This window comes from Mus caroli, chromosome 2 (assembly GCF_900094665.2).
Source record: "Mus caroli chromosome 2, CAROLI_EIJ_v1.1, whole genome shotgun sequence".
NCBI lineage: Eukaryota > Metazoa > Chordata > Mammalia > Rodentia > Muridae > Mus > Mus caroli.
This window is the reverse complement of record NC_034571.1, coordinates 80139789-80155418: the sequence shown is the minus strand read 5'-3', so window position 1 is coordinate 80155418 and position 15630 is coordinate 80139789. Positions and strand designations below refer to the sequence as shown.

At 34.9% G+C, this 15630-nt stretch overlaps 2 protein-coding genes across 2 annotated transcripts; both read right to left on the bottom strand.

Moving 5' to 3' along the window:
- Window positions 1-287: 287 nt before the first annotated feature.
- On the bottom strand, window positions 288-5959 carry LOC110289552 (olfactory receptor 1030). The gene is made up of 2 exons (XM_021155816.1): window positions 5932-5959; window positions 288-1249 (listed from the first exon to the last, which is right to left on the bottom strand). The coding sequence occupies exon 2, from the start codon at window positions 1242-1244 to the stop codon at window positions 288-290; it is 957 nt and encodes a 318-aa protein (XP_021011475.1). The 5' UTR covers window positions 1245-1249; window positions 5932-5959.
- Window positions 5960-9737: 3778 nt separating this feature from the next.
- On the bottom strand, window positions 9738-10785 carry LOC110289463 (olfactory receptor 5M11-like). Its single transcript, XM_021155675.1, has one exon. It carries the CDS (start codon window positions 10757-10759, stop codon window positions 9785-9787), a length of 975 nt encoding a protein of 324 aa, XP_021011334.1. The 5' UTR covers window positions 10760-10785; the 3' UTR covers window positions 9738-9784.
- Between the last annotated feature and the right edge of the window lie 4845 nt (window positions 10786-15630).

Here is a 15630-nt window from a genome sequence, read left to right as displayed (position 1 = left end):
TATAACTGGATATCCTACTGTAAAAATGTATAATTTTATAGTGTAAAACTAATATATAAAGACATGACTGTAAAAGTGTGTAACAAAAGATTAATAGTCTCCCACATTTACACATGCATTTTACTTCCTCACAGTATGTAAACTGTTTATCTTTTATACCTTTATATTATATATGTTGAATAAAAGAAAATGAATTTTCATCTTGTGTATAAAGTGAATTTCTACAAAAAGTTGAATGCCATTTTCATAAACAAAACTTTTATTTAACTTATAAAGACAGGATGGTTTTACTTTGAAAGCACATTTCTTCTGACCAGCTTCCAAAAAGCATGTTTCACATCCTTATTCCTCAGACTATAAATGATGGGGTTCAACATGGGACTTACGAAAGTATAGAACACAGCAATAATTTTGGACTGCTCCACTGACTTATCTGTGGGAGGTCTAACATACATGCAGAATAGCGTCCCATAAAACACAGTCACTGCCACCAGATGAGATCCACAGGTGGAAAAGGCTTTGCGCCTACCTTCAGCAGAACGCATCCTCAAGATGGCAATGAGAATGAACAGGTAGGAAATGAGGATTATGAACAGGGAATTGGAGAGGTTAAATCCTGCTACTACAAACATTGATGTTTCCTTAATGAATGTGTCAGAGCAGGAGAGTCTGATGAGTGGAGGGTCAGCGCAGTAGAAGTGGTTGATGATATTGGAGCCACAGAAGGTCAAGCGATATGTCCACATGGTTTCCATCAGGCCACTAAGGAAGCCATAGATATAGGGACCAGCAATCAGACGCACACATACCCCTTTGGACATCTTGCTACTGTAAAGCAAAGGGTTACAGATGGCCATATACCTGTCATAGGCCATCACAGCTAACATGTAATATTCAGTAATCACCATAGCAATGAAAAAATAACACTGGACTAAACACGCAGCATATGAAATGGTTTTCTTCTCTGATAAAAAGTTCACCAGCATCTTGGGAGTCACATTGGTAGAATAGCACAAATCCAAACATGACAAACTGGCAAGAAAATAGTACATAGGGGTATGCAGGCGGGAATCTATCCTGATCAACACCATCATGCCAAGATTCCCTCCCACAGTGATCAGATAGATCACCAGGAAGAGCACAAAAAGCAAAGGCTGCAGCTCTGGACGATCAGTTAATCCCAAGAGAATAAATTCAGTCACCATTGAGTAATTGCCTCTGACCATTTTCTTAGGTGCCAGCATGTTCACTTAGATGAGTTAAAGAAAGGTAAATGAGATGCATGTTAGACATTTTCTCTCTTTTTCCCTAACACTCTCTTATTATTCATCCACACACAGATATTGCTAAGGCCTGAGAATATCAGAGTTAGTACACTGGATTTTCCAATCTATAAAAAAACAAATACCGTGCTGGACGTGGTGGTGCATGCCTTTAATCTCAGCACTCAGGAGGCAGAGGCAGACAGATTTCTTATTCCGAGGCCAGCCTGGTCTACAAAGTGAGTTCCAGGACAGCCAGGGCTACACAAAGAAACCCTGTCTTGACAAAACCAAAAACAAAAAACCAAAAACAAAAAACCAAACAAAAAACAAAAAACAAAAAGCAAAAAAATCAAAAAATCCAACAACAACCAAAAAAAAAACAAAAAACAAAAAAAACAACCAAAACAACCTTTTGTTTTCTGTATGTATGGATGTGTGTGTATGGGTGTGTGTGTGTGTGTGTGTGTGTGTGTGTGTGTGTGTGTGTCCATGTCCTTGCCTTCCATATCATTTGGGGCAGGGTTTCAGCATCTCTTTTTATTAAATAATCTGACACATTTGCTTCTCAGAATTCTATTGTGTCTCTGCTTCCCATATCAACACTGGAACACTGAAGTTTACAGACACATGTCACCACAACCAATTTAAGTGAATTCTAGGGAACAAATTTTCCATATACATGTGGTAAGGTGGTTAAGGCAGGTGTTTTACCCACTGAGCTATCTCCTCAGCCTAGGTTGGCATTCTTAAGTAGATCACACATATTCCTAATTATCTGGCAGCACGGGTGCAGATCATGCCCACCCAGACAGGATCACACTTTACCAAACTGCTTTGAGATGAAGGAGGTAATCATGATCCAGTAATAGGCTGGGATAAAGTTCCAAGTGCACATTATAGTTTGTTATGAAACCGTAGTCTCCTTCTTAATAAATTAGGAGAGATTTACCAGTTACTCACACTGTTTGTATATCTAGAAGCCTTACTTTGGAAAACTTAATTCCCATGTGTCAAAAAGAAAGAAAGCAAGAAAGCACAGAATTAAAGATACCAGAAGTAAGTTCTGCCAGGATCAACTTTTCAACTATAATCTTAGGGTGCCATAATATAATCTCTCTGTTGAAATACAAAATGATGAATTTTAAAACTGGGGATAACAAAGATCTACATGAGTTACTAACTAAAGGGTTTTCATACAGCAGTCGGTATCACACACAGAAAGGAAAATTTAAACACCAATAATTAGGTTGCATGTTCATTTTTTTATAAATTTATATTTTCATTTGTTCCCCCCAATCACATGTTTCACCACACATGACAAAATTTGGCAATATGTTCTTGTAGTGAGCAGAAATTTGAATTTAAGTTTTCTAATTGCATAGAGAATAAGTCCAACTCTCTTTTTAATAGTAAAGCAAAAAATAATGAAAGGAGCTCTAGTTATTGTTAGTACAGAAGGCAGAATGTGCTTTTGAAATTAACAAATTGCATTTTCAGATAATATCAAGTCAGTATCTTCTCTAGTGAATAAATACAACAACAATCTGGTTGGAAACCTCTATAGTGTATTTTAATTATGGATTTTGGTGTTATATTTAGCCTATTTAAAGTTTTAAAAATAGATGGTATAGAATAGAAAGTTCAATTGGTTATCATAGTTATTTAATTCAATCAATCACAGTAAGCAAGGTGGGGGCATAAGAATCAACTGAAATGAGCTAAAGAATAGTTTCTGTGTAAAAACAGTTATTCTGACTATGTGGTGGAATCCTTACTTTATGCTAATGGGAGTCCCAAGTTCTAATATACTGTGAGGTTATGGTTTTAAATATTAGAATCCATTATTTTCAGCAAACTCTACCAAAATATTCTTAGAAATTATTTTTATATTTCAATCTGTCCTCAATCAAGGCATACAATAGAAATCTGCAGACTTGTTCTACTATGATACAGTAATTGAATATAGTGCCAAACTCACCAGCTGTATATTTTAAATATATAAGCTGTTCATGATAGCTGAATCAAACAATAGTACAAATTATGTTGATGGTGCTCTCAGAATGCTGCATACTTAATTAAAATAACCTAATACACAAATGACTGTGAACTAGAACACAAGTACTGAAGAAGAAAACAAACAAACAAACAAAAAACCCCAACATAACCAATAATGGGGCTTGCTTTGAAAAGGGTGGTTGATGTCGTACAAAGAGGGTGTAGAAAATTATAGTTTATTGTCATAGATGAGTAGTATACATTTTATCTAAGTAGGTATTTGTGTTTAAAAATAAGGATAGACATTGAGGAATAATGGGGCTGATCTGGGGTTTGAGGCATTTTTAAGTATTGTCTAGTAGCACAAGAGTAGAAGAACACTTAAGAAATTTGAACATTTCATATGGAGACATTCCCTGTCTTTAAAGAATTGTTTTGGGATTTTGATGGGGATTGCATTGAATCTATAGATTGCCTTTGGTAGAATGGCCATTTTACTATATTTCACTGGAAACTTTCAATTGAAATAGAAGCTATTCAATGTTTATTACAAGTATTAAAAAGATATCATGATAGAAAACAGTAGACAGCAGACATCCCTATAAATAGCCCTTTCCTTATGACATTGATAATCTAAAATTTAGTAACTAGTTGTCAACATGAATACTGATAAAGTTTTGAAACATGTATGTTGTTTATGAAATCAAATAAAATAGAAGTGTATCCCATCACAAAATTTTACTTGCTCTATATTAACTTACTTCTATCTAGATTGAAAATATAAAAATAGATAATTTAATTTTCATATATGTTTATATTCTATAGGAAAATAAAATTAATTGCAGTATTTGGAAAATTGTACAGATTGCTTTTAAATAGAAAAGACTGTTGTAGTAAGTCATTATGCATTGTGAATATATGGATGAAATTTTGAGTGACTAGTTTTCATCCTACTAATTAGAAAGACAAATATCACAATCAACAATAATCAAAAACATAATTATATCTATAAAATCAGATTTACAAGTTTTGTTGGCATCTGAAATACTACTAGTTGAAATGTACATATCATCTCCTTTGGAACTGGTCTATATGAAAATTTCATTGTAGCAGAGTAGCCTAGAACTCTTAACTCACTATTTCATGAGCATACAATTTCTTGCACAAAAGCTGTGATTTTGTCATATAAATTGGATGAAGTGGGAGAATACTAGAAATTTTAGTTAAGGAAAGGGATAGAGGAAAAAAGAGATAATAGTTTATTAATTAGAAGTCTAGTCATTGGGCACCTAACTACCTGGCTGAGCATAGAGATATACAGAAGACAGATGGCTTGGTCATTAAGAGCACTCTCTGCTCTTCTAAAGGCCCTGTGTTAAATTTCCAGCAACCACATGATGGCTCACAACTATCTTTCATGGGATCAGACACCCTCTTCTGGTGTGTCTGCAGACAATGACAGGCTACTCATATATATATATATATATATATATATATATATATATATATATATATATATATATATATATATATATATGTGTGTGTGTGTGTGTGTGTGTGTGTGTGTGTGTGTGTGTGTGTGTGTGTGTAATAAATCTTAAAAAATAAAATGATAATGTAAGTTAGAAAATAAGAATAGAGATGGATAAGCCAGATAGCTATGGTTCCTATTAACCTCCTGGGAGTGTACACTGTTCTTGTATGCTTTACCATCATGGATTGAAATCCATTCAAATTTGAAATCCCTTCTCTCCTAGTTTTCCTCTGCCATGCTTCTCAAATAAGAGGACACTATATGTTACCACGTAACAATGAATGACTGTGACTTCTAGGGCACATTAGAAAATGGAGATTCATATAATCCTCTATGTTGTTAGTGAAACTCTTTTAAGAATTCACTTAAATCATAATAACATCTCTTATGGCAGAGTCACATTCTTTTCATGATATTTGGAGTTAGCACATGTTCAGTGTCAGACATTGAGCAGTTTTCAAAGTACCTGAAATTTCTACCAAACCTACCTTTCAATTTTGAATCTACCAGTTCTAAACTCATATTTTCTTGTGTACTTATTAGATACATTAACATTGATCCCAATTTTCTCTCTTCAATAATTTACAGGTAAATTTTAAAATATCTATAATATTTAAAATTTCAAAGAAAGAATAAATTTCAAAATAATGTATCTTTCTTTTCTTTGATTCTTATGAATTATTTTATTTTTAAGATTGCAATATAATTATTTCATTCTTCCATTCTCTTTCCTCCCTTTAAGCCCTCCCTTATTTCCATCGTTCCTCTTCTTTCCCATTAATTTTTGATGACAGTGCTTTTTAGGTATTAGAGAACTTTCTGTAAACATATTCTGGTAATATCAGTGCAATGAACAATTTATTTCTTTCATGTGGCATTAATTTTTGAACTAATTATTGAAATATTGAAATACAATTTGGCAACAAAGAGTGGTTATCACAAACATATAGTTTCAATAAAATATTAATATTTTTCAGTAAGCAATCTAAGTAAACACACACATACTCACTTGTGTCAGCAAGATAAAACCCTAGACTACTGTTCAGTAAGTTTTGTTGACATTGATTCCTCATGATGACTATTCAAACTGAAACAGAAATAAAATAGAAATACAAAGGTCATGATATTCGTTCCTACCTGAATTCAGGAAAACTTCTCACAGAAACATTAGAGTTCCAACCAAGGAACAGCTTAAAATGATTCATGCCCTATTTGTAACTTAGTGAGCTTATTCCCAAAGTATTTTTAACAGACCCCAAAGAAATAATTAAATAATCATAGTAATTGCTTTAGACACATATTCAATAGAACCATGGGATTTGAGCAATGGAATTGCATCACCTTGTATTTATATTGAGCTATGTATTTCATGTGTTTAAAATTGATTCTCAGAGGATATTTTGTTATGAATCAATATTTCTTACAAGAAAATAATTTGAACAATTAGTAGTGGCATTATGTTTTGACATAATTCATGGACTTTGTTTTTTTTATGATTCTTTCAAAGCTGGAATTTTGTACTGTAAATCTCACAATTATGAAAAAATGAAGTAGTCATATTGTAAAACTAATAATTTTATTGTCTTAATGATTTATTAGAACACCAATATCATATAATTAAACTTAATAAAATTAATAGAAAACAAAGTTATACAGTATAGACATCTCCTAAACATATTAAAATTTTTCAGCAGGATTTCAAGGCAGCAAGTATTAATAAGTAATACATTCAGATTTGATTTTCTGTCAAGGAAACAAATTATATGGAAAAATTCCTCATAAACTAAAAAAAATGAGAATAATCATAAATTTATCAATTTTATTCCAATTTTCTAAACTTATGAAGGGTGAGGTGTGTCAGCAAAGAAGCAATAGGTAAAGTCATATGTGTATATATGTGTATATATGTGTATATACACAATGTGTATGTGTGTGTGTATTATGAACTCAAATTTACACGATGAATAGTGTTCTGAAGTCTCAATGAGAACTAATGGACAGAAGAAAGAATGACAAATGGTAAAATGCAGGAGAGATGTAATCCCAGCACTTAGGAGGCAGAGGCAGGGCGATTTCTGAGTTTGAGGCCAGCTTGGTCTATAGAGTGAGTTCTAGGACAGCCAGGGCTACACAGAGAAACCCTGTCTTGAAAAGCCATAAAATAAATGTAAAAATAAATTTTAAAAATTGCATGTCCGCTGGGCGTGGTGGCGCACGCCTTTAGTCCCAGCACTCGGGAGGCAGAGGCAGNTGACTGTTTACACTCAATTCAACACTCAAACACATAAAATAAATGTAAAAATAAATTTTAAAAATTGCATGTCCGCTGGGCGTGGTGGCGCACGCCTTTAGTCCCAGCACTCGGGAGGCAGAGGCAGGGCGATTTCTGAGTTCGAGGCCAGCCTGGTCTACAAAGTGAGTTCCAGGACAGCCAGGGCTACACAGAGAAACCCTTTTTTAAAAAAAAAAAAAAAAAAAAAAAAAAAAAAAAAAGTAAAGTATCCTCAACATAAAATAAATACTTAAATGACAATGTCCTTATTAATGTAATATATGGTATACAATAAAAATAAAGAATGAAAATTACAAATATGTAGCCAACTCCATACACTAGGCATATATGAATTATGTTGGGAGCTATTAAGACAACACTATTGTCCTGATCTCTAAATTGGGCCTCTCCCCCTGAGAAGAAAAGGGTCAAAAGCGGGCCACTGACACACCGATTCCGAGAACCACAGAATGTTCCAGTCCTAAGTCATTGCCGATGTCCTGACCACACCCTGATATCACCAAGTTCCTGCTTCCCCGTGTAGCTGCCAAAAGAAAGAATTTCTATTCCCCCCTCCCATAAGTACTTCTCCTTTTGCTTGTATTGCTCCACCCCTCCCACTGATAAGTATCTGTACTTCCCCTTTTGCTTGTGCATTTAAGCCTTGGGCCTTTCTCAAAATATTGGGGCCTTGATGCAATCCAGAACGGTTTCCGTGTCGTTATTCGCACAAGGCCCTCGTCTCTCTCTACCCCCCATTTGGTTATTAGGAGAAGGTCCCCTCAAGATCCTCCAATAACTGGACCTGCTGGACAGGTCAGAATTATCCCCAGTAATGGGGCACAAGAATAGACATTCATCTACCTCTTCACAAAGTTGTCCTTCTAGGATAAGGATGTTCAACAAGTAAGGAATAAATGAATGAAATGGAAGGAAATTAAACAGTTTTACTTACAGATGATATATGAAAATATTATAGAATCTATGAAATAAATAAACATACTAAAGTCACTAAGACAGACTAATTTTCAGGACGAAGCAGAAACTTACATTTACATGTACTAGAAAGTATTCTTGAAACAAACAATTATGGACTAAACAATATGACATAAGACATAACATGAACTTATAGTCCTGAATTATATTGAACACTGATTTGCATGTATAATCTTAACTTGAGTGTTGGAGAATTTTACAAAATATTTATAAGAAATTATGTTTTCTTCGATGGGACTATGTGAATTATAAAATGAAGTAGCCAAGGTCAATCTAGATGAACAATAACAAAACATGTACTTATCTTAAGGAATCATTACTTAATATAGAACTGGAAGATTACATGAAGATCATATGGTTTATCTTATTTTTATGGTGAAATAGGGCTGTTGATATATTCAGTTCCCTAGGCAATAAAACATTCTGAAAGAAAGATCTGGATTGCTCGATTTGTTCATCTGATCGTGAAGCTTTGATATTTTGTACTGCCAACACAACTGCTTTATTCACTGCCATGTGTTATGAAGAATAAAACAAACATTACTATTCTAAAAGGTGTTAGTAAGAAAAGGACCAGTCAATGCAAGAGCCTCACTGTCTGCTATGGCTTACTGCCTCCTGGGGTTTTTTGTTTGTTTGTTTGTTTGTTTGTTTGTTTTGTTTTTTGTGTTCCCCTTTCTGATTGTAGCCATTACTCTCAGACCAACATCTTCTAAACTGTCAGATGAAGATGAAACTAAAAGTAATCTCCCAACCTGAATCTTAATAGACAGTAGGCTTACAAAACATGGAATTCTTTACATATACAAAAGTATGACCGATCAGTTTCATGCTACTTGCACAACTCCTTCTCTACAGAAGCACATCAGTGAGCAACAAAAATCACTATCAGGATGCGTTTTCTCGTTTTGACTTGTAAGTAGGTGGAGTAGTACAGATGCAACATTATTTCTTAAAATCCTTCAGCAAAAAGACTGAAAGATCTTATCACTGAATGGTATTTAGCAGAGAACCAATATGTCCTGTTGACTCCTTTAAACAAGTTCACAGCAGGGATGCAAGCAGAAGGCTACCATTCAGAAGTATTTACCCTGAATAATCCCTTTTCAAATATGATCTGCTGATTAATCTAGGGAACTGTCTACAACATGGATATGAACACACAGATCTGAGGTGGAATGTGATTCAGTGTTTTAATATGTGCTGCAGTGATATCGATGCTACTAGTTTACATCAATTGCTGTGCTCTTTGCTATGAGAAAACATCTCACAGATGTAACATAAGAGAAGAAGGACTTATTTCAGACATTATTTAAAAACATTTAGTCACTGAAGTAGGAAGATATAGAGGCAGGAGAGAGGTACATTTGTCACCGTGTGTTCACACTCAGGAAGCATGAGTAGAATGTGCCTTCCTCTGTTCATTTTCATGGAGTTCATGACACCAGGAAAGGAGATGGTTAGGTGTACTTTCAACAAGTACATTTTTCCTAGGGTTAAACTCTCTAGATGTATCTATACAAAAGAGAAAGACTCCTAGGTGATTTTCAATCTAATCAAACTGACTGTGAATATTAACTATTATTGGTCCATGAAGTACAGGCTATAAAATGAGACAAAAATTATGCCAGGTGATTTATTTCAATACACAGAACATATTATTAGGACATGGCCATAGAGAATAGAAAAAACTATCAAAACACAAATAAATTTCTCAGGAACTTAATGCTGCAGTTTGTTGGAAGGTGGAGGTATCAATGCTGTCCTGATAACTTTTTGCCTGAGTATTATTTTCAAGGCCTGCTTTACATCTTTATTCCTCAGACTGTAGATCAATGGATTCAGCAGAGGACTCACAAAGGTGTAGAAGACAGCTATTATTTTGGATTCTTCAACAGTCTTGTCTGTAGGTGGTCTTACATACATGCAGAAGAGAGTCCCATAAAACAATGTGACAGCCATCATGTGGGAACCACAAGTAGAGAATGCCTTGCGCCTTCCTTCAGCTGATTTGATCCTTAAGATAGCAGCAATAATGAAGGCATAGGACANCAGGATGATTGTNAGGGAGNTGGANAGNTTAAANCNNGCTGATATTAACATGGCATGTTCTTTTTTGTAAGTATCAGAGCAAGATAGCTTAATAAGTGGTGGGTCAGCACAGTAGAAGTGGTTGATGACATTGGATTTACAGAAGGTCATACTGAAGGTCAAGATGGCTTGGAATAGTCCATCTGAGAAGCCATAGATGTAAGGACACATGGCCAAGCAGATGCAGACTCGCCTGGACATTTTCACACTGTAACGCAGAGGGTTGCANATGGCCACATAGNGGTCATAGGCCATGGCTGCCAGCATATAAAACTCTGTAAGGAGAAGGGCAATGAAAAGGTAGCACTGGATAAAGCAGCCAATGAAGGAAATTGTCTTCTTGTCTGATAAGAAATTGGTCAACATCTGTGGGGTGGCTGTTGAGGTATAACACAGATCCACAAATGCCAAGTTACTGAGGAAGAAGTACATAGGCTTGTGAAGGCGGGAATCCAGTCTAATCAGAGCCATCATGCCCATGTTACCTAAGACTGTGACAATATAAACAAACAGAAACAGGACAAAGAGAAGAGGCTGGAGTTCTGGGCGATCTGTGAGCCCCAGTAAAATGAATTCAGTGATTTTAGTGCTGTTTGTGTGGGGCATCTCCTGAGATCTGGGTCTGTGTGTCAAGCTGCAGAAACATGGTAGTTATGGAGATGAAAAGTAATGATAGCTAAAAATCTTGTTTTTCTTAAAATCATGTTTTCTTAAAACATGACATCTAAAGCAAGTTATAAAATAATCCTCTTCATATTTCTAGAAATTCCCCTTTTACTTTGCTTTTCATTCTTCTGGATATAGGTTTGTATATAATGAATCCTATATGAATTATATATCTATGAGTAAATCTTTGCTGCATCTGTCCTTGTCTCTGAACTTCTTTTGCTTCCCAATCTATCTGTTTTATAAAAACTAATACAGTTTAAATTTCTTTTTGTGTTATTTTGTACATACCTCCCTCATATATAAATCTAATCAATCTCATTATTTTCATGTTTTCAGGACAGCCTATACACCTATGTAATCACATCCAGTTTTTTTATTAGCATTATAATAGTAAGAACATAGTCCTTTTAATTGCTGTACCATGAACATTCAGAATAATTTATACTCTTGTTTATGAGTAAATTTAAGTAAAATTTCATAGAAGTAGGAATTAATGCCATTTGGAAAAAGTCCTGGATGTGTTGGTGATTTTATATACAAAATGGAAATAATTACAACCTAAATATTCTATGAGCAATGTTTTTCTTGTAAAGCTTAGTACTCAATTAAATTCACAGCTATTTCACGATAGCAAATTGAAATATTTTGTTCTTTGATGGAATTTACCATATGGAAGGAGAAGTCACTTCATTTGTAGGAAAATAGATTGAACTCTAGTCATTTATCTTATAAACATAGGCTAGACCAAAAATATTAGCCACATAAATAATAATCTCTCCAATCACAGAATGAGAAGATGCTTACATTTCTACATTAGATTTTTATATATAAAACAATAAAATTCTAATTTGTTTTTTCATTTGTGATATCATGATAGGGATATTTTATGGACATTAAAAGAAGGGCGTATGTGTATACTTTTTCAACAGAAATTATAAAGTATTAGTGTGTTGGGTAATTCTATTGTTTCTTCTAGCATAATTATTTAGTATATAATTTTATTTGTGAATAGTTAAAATATTACTTGTGTAGTAGATGGTTATTAAAATGCATAATTCCAATACAATTTTGGTATTTTATGACTAATCTAAATGCCCAGTACATACTTATTTCAACAAACTATTACACTTGACTGACATTAGCACTACTTTATTGATAACTCATTGCTTGTAATAAATATCCAAAATGATATAAAATCAAAAGTGTGAATATAAATGTCATAATTTCATTCCTACCTTGCCCAGGAAAATTTTCTCTGAGACACTACCAAACTAAGCAAAAAGCTTCGGAAAATTTTCTCTATATAAGTTATAACCTTGAGCTTTTATCTCCAAAATTATCGTTTGACATACCCCAAAGAATTAATTAAGGAAAGATAGTAATTGGTATGGATATTCACACATCATAACCTAAGGGATTTGAGCAATGGAATTATATCTTCTTGTAATCACCCTGAACCAATTGTTTCAGTTACTTAAGAATTGATACTTGTCTGGGATCATATTCTGTATATGTTAATCTCAGGATAGCTTCATTTATTTTATTTAATCAGCAAATAGTAATAAATACAACAAATTTTAAAAGAAAAAAAGAATTGATACTTAAGGGAGTTTTTAATATGACAAATCAGTATTTCTTTTATGAAGATGAGTTGAATATTTAATTATGATATAACATTATGACATAATTCATGGACTTTGAGGTTTCTGAGATTTCTCTCAAGATGAAGTGTGTGCTTTACAAGCATTTTTAAAAATAGCTCGAACTAAGTTATTAAATTACAAAATTAGCTGAGTTAAATTATTACTGTTTGAAAAGATTATGCATAGAGTTGAAGTAGAATTAATTTAATGTAGTGGTTCTTAATCTTCCTAAAATTATTACTCTTTAATATAGTTCCTCATGCTGTGATGGCCCCTAACCATAAAGTATTTTTGTTGCTTCTTCATAAATTTTGCTATTTCAGAGGGAAAATTAAAGACTTTTTTCAGGGCCATTGCTATTTTGATTGGGAAGATTCTGTGTTCTGGTTAGCTGGGGCTAAAGAATCAGCTGTTAGCAAGATACCAGAACAGTAGTAAAACAGTGAAACATTGCCTTACTGAGACTATTGATGCTGGTTAGCTGGAGCTAAGAAATTAGAGGTGATTAAGAAGAGAACAGCATCATTGAGGTGACATCTTCTGGGAAGTGTTTTCTGAGAGCACAGAGACTGTGTTTCAGAGATAACCAAGTTGTACCTCATGCTACAGTAGGACTTGGTAATGTGTAAGAGTCACCCAGGTGGTACTGGTTTTGAAGGCATGAAGGGGTCATGCAGAGCAGCTGAGGTTCTGCACTGTGATAGGCCATGGAAGGCCATTGGTGAAGGTGCAGCCTCAGTTGCAATTGATGGCCCAGGAGAGAAGGGGTCATGCCAAGGAGTTGAGGCTTGGCACAATGAAGAGAGCCTATGAGAGGCTGTTGGTAAAGCCTAGTTACAGCGGAAGACGACAGTGTTTTGGAGATGCTAGTACCATGAGATGACCACCAAGAACAGCAGCAGCAGTGGAGTACAGGCAGCTGGAGCCTAGAAGACAATGTGTGTGCTACAAAGGGCAAGGCTGGAGAAGTGACCCAAACCCTTGGAGGAGCCCAGAAGATCATGATTTGGATCCCAGACATTGGACAGTTGGTGTTTGATTTTGCTTTTCATTGTGTCTGTGCCCTGATGCATTTCCCTCTTGAAGGAAGTATTCTAGTGGAACCCACAGTTAAGAGACTTTTAATTGTAAAGACGTTGGATTTTAAGAGAGATTAAAATTTTTAAATTTGCAAAGACTGTGGGACTTTTAAAGTTATTTAGATCTTGGGGATGAATAAGAAACAAGGGGTTGAGGCTTACCAGTGATATGTTTGTGTGTCAAGTTGACAAGGGGTCGATTGTACTGACTAATTTTGTGTCAACTTAACACAGCTGGAGTTATCACAGAGAAAGGAGCTTCAGTTGAGGAAACGCCTCCATGAGATCCAACTATAAGGCATTTTCTCAATTAGTGATCAATGAGGAAAGGCCCCTTGTGGGTGGGACCATCTCTGGGCTAGTAGTCTTGGTTCTATAAGAGAGCAAGCTTAGCTAGCCAGGGGAAGCAAGCCATCTCTCCATGGCTTCTGCATCAGCTCCTGCTTTCTGACCTGCTTGAGTTCCAGTCCTGCATCCTTTGGTAATCAACAGCATTATGGAAATGTAAGCCAAATAAACCCTTTCCTCCCCAATTTGTTTCTTGATCATGATGTTTGTGCAGGAATAGAAATCCTGACTAAGATACACTGTGATAAGGAATGAGAAATTGCTACCTTCCCTCTTCTCAGCCTCCTACTATCACTCAAAATATTCAATAAGGAAGTAAAAAGAAATTAATAAATGTGAAGAATGAAAAATTTTTACTCACATGTGACAATGACAGAACATTTCACTCTAAAAGAAAAGAATATACCTTCTTCTCAGCACCTCATGGTACCTTCTTCAAAATAGACCATATAATTGGCCACAAAACCCTCAATAGATACAAGAAGATTGAAATAATACCATGCATCCTATCAGATCACCATGGACTAAGGCTGGTCTTCAATAATAACTGGCTGTATGTATGTAGAAGAATGAAAATAGACCCACATTTATCACCTTGTACAAAGCTCAAGTCCAAGTGGATCAAGGACCTCAAGATAAAACCAGATACACTAAATCTAATAGAAGAGAAATTGGGAAAGAGCCTTGAACTCACCGGCAAAGGGGGAAATTCCCTAAACAAAACTCCAATGGCTCATGATCTAAGATCAAAAATTGATAAATGGGACCTCATAAAACTGGAAAGCTTCTGTAAGGCAAAGGACATAGTCTATAAGACAAATTGGCAACCTACTGATTGGGAAAAAATATTCACTGATACATCTGATAGGGCTAATATATAAGAGGGCTAATATCCAAAATATATAAAACACTCAAGAAGTTAATCACCATAAAACCAAACGACTCAATCAAAAAAAAAATGGGGTATAGAACTAAACCAACATTTCACAACTGAAGAATCTAGATAGGCTGAGAAATACCTAAAGAAATGTTCTAAGTCTTTAGTGATCAGAGAAATGCAAATTAAAATGATACTGTTATTCCACCTTATACCAGTCAAAATGGCTAAGATAAAAAATTCAGATGACAATACATGTTGGAGAGAATATGGAGAAAGAGGAACACTCTTCCATTTCTGGTGGAACTGGTCCAACCACTCTGGAAATCAATCTGTAGGTTCATCAGAAAATTGGAAATAGATCTACCTGAAGACCCAGCTATACCACTCTTGAGAATATACCAAAAAGATGGCCCACCATGCCACAGAGGCACATGTTCTACTATGTTCATAGCAGCCTTATTCGTGATAATGAGAAGCTGAACACAACCTAGATGCCCCATGACAGAAGAATGGATACAGAGAATGTGGTTTATTTATACAATGAAATACTACTCAGCTATTAAGAATGAGGATATCCTAAGTTGTGTAGGCAAATGGATGTAACTAGAAAGTATCATCCTGAGTGAGGTAACTCAGACACAAAAGAACAGGCATGATATGTACTCACTAACAAGTGGATAATAGCGAAAGAAAGAAAGAAAGAAAGAAAGAAAGAAAGAAAGAAAGAAAGAAAGAAAGAAAGAAAGAAAGAAAGAAAGGAAGGAAGGAAGGAAGGAAGGGAGAAAGGAAGAAAGGAAGAAAGGAAGAAAGGAAGAAAGGAAGAAAAAGAGAGGGGGGAGGGAGGGAAGAAGGGAGGAA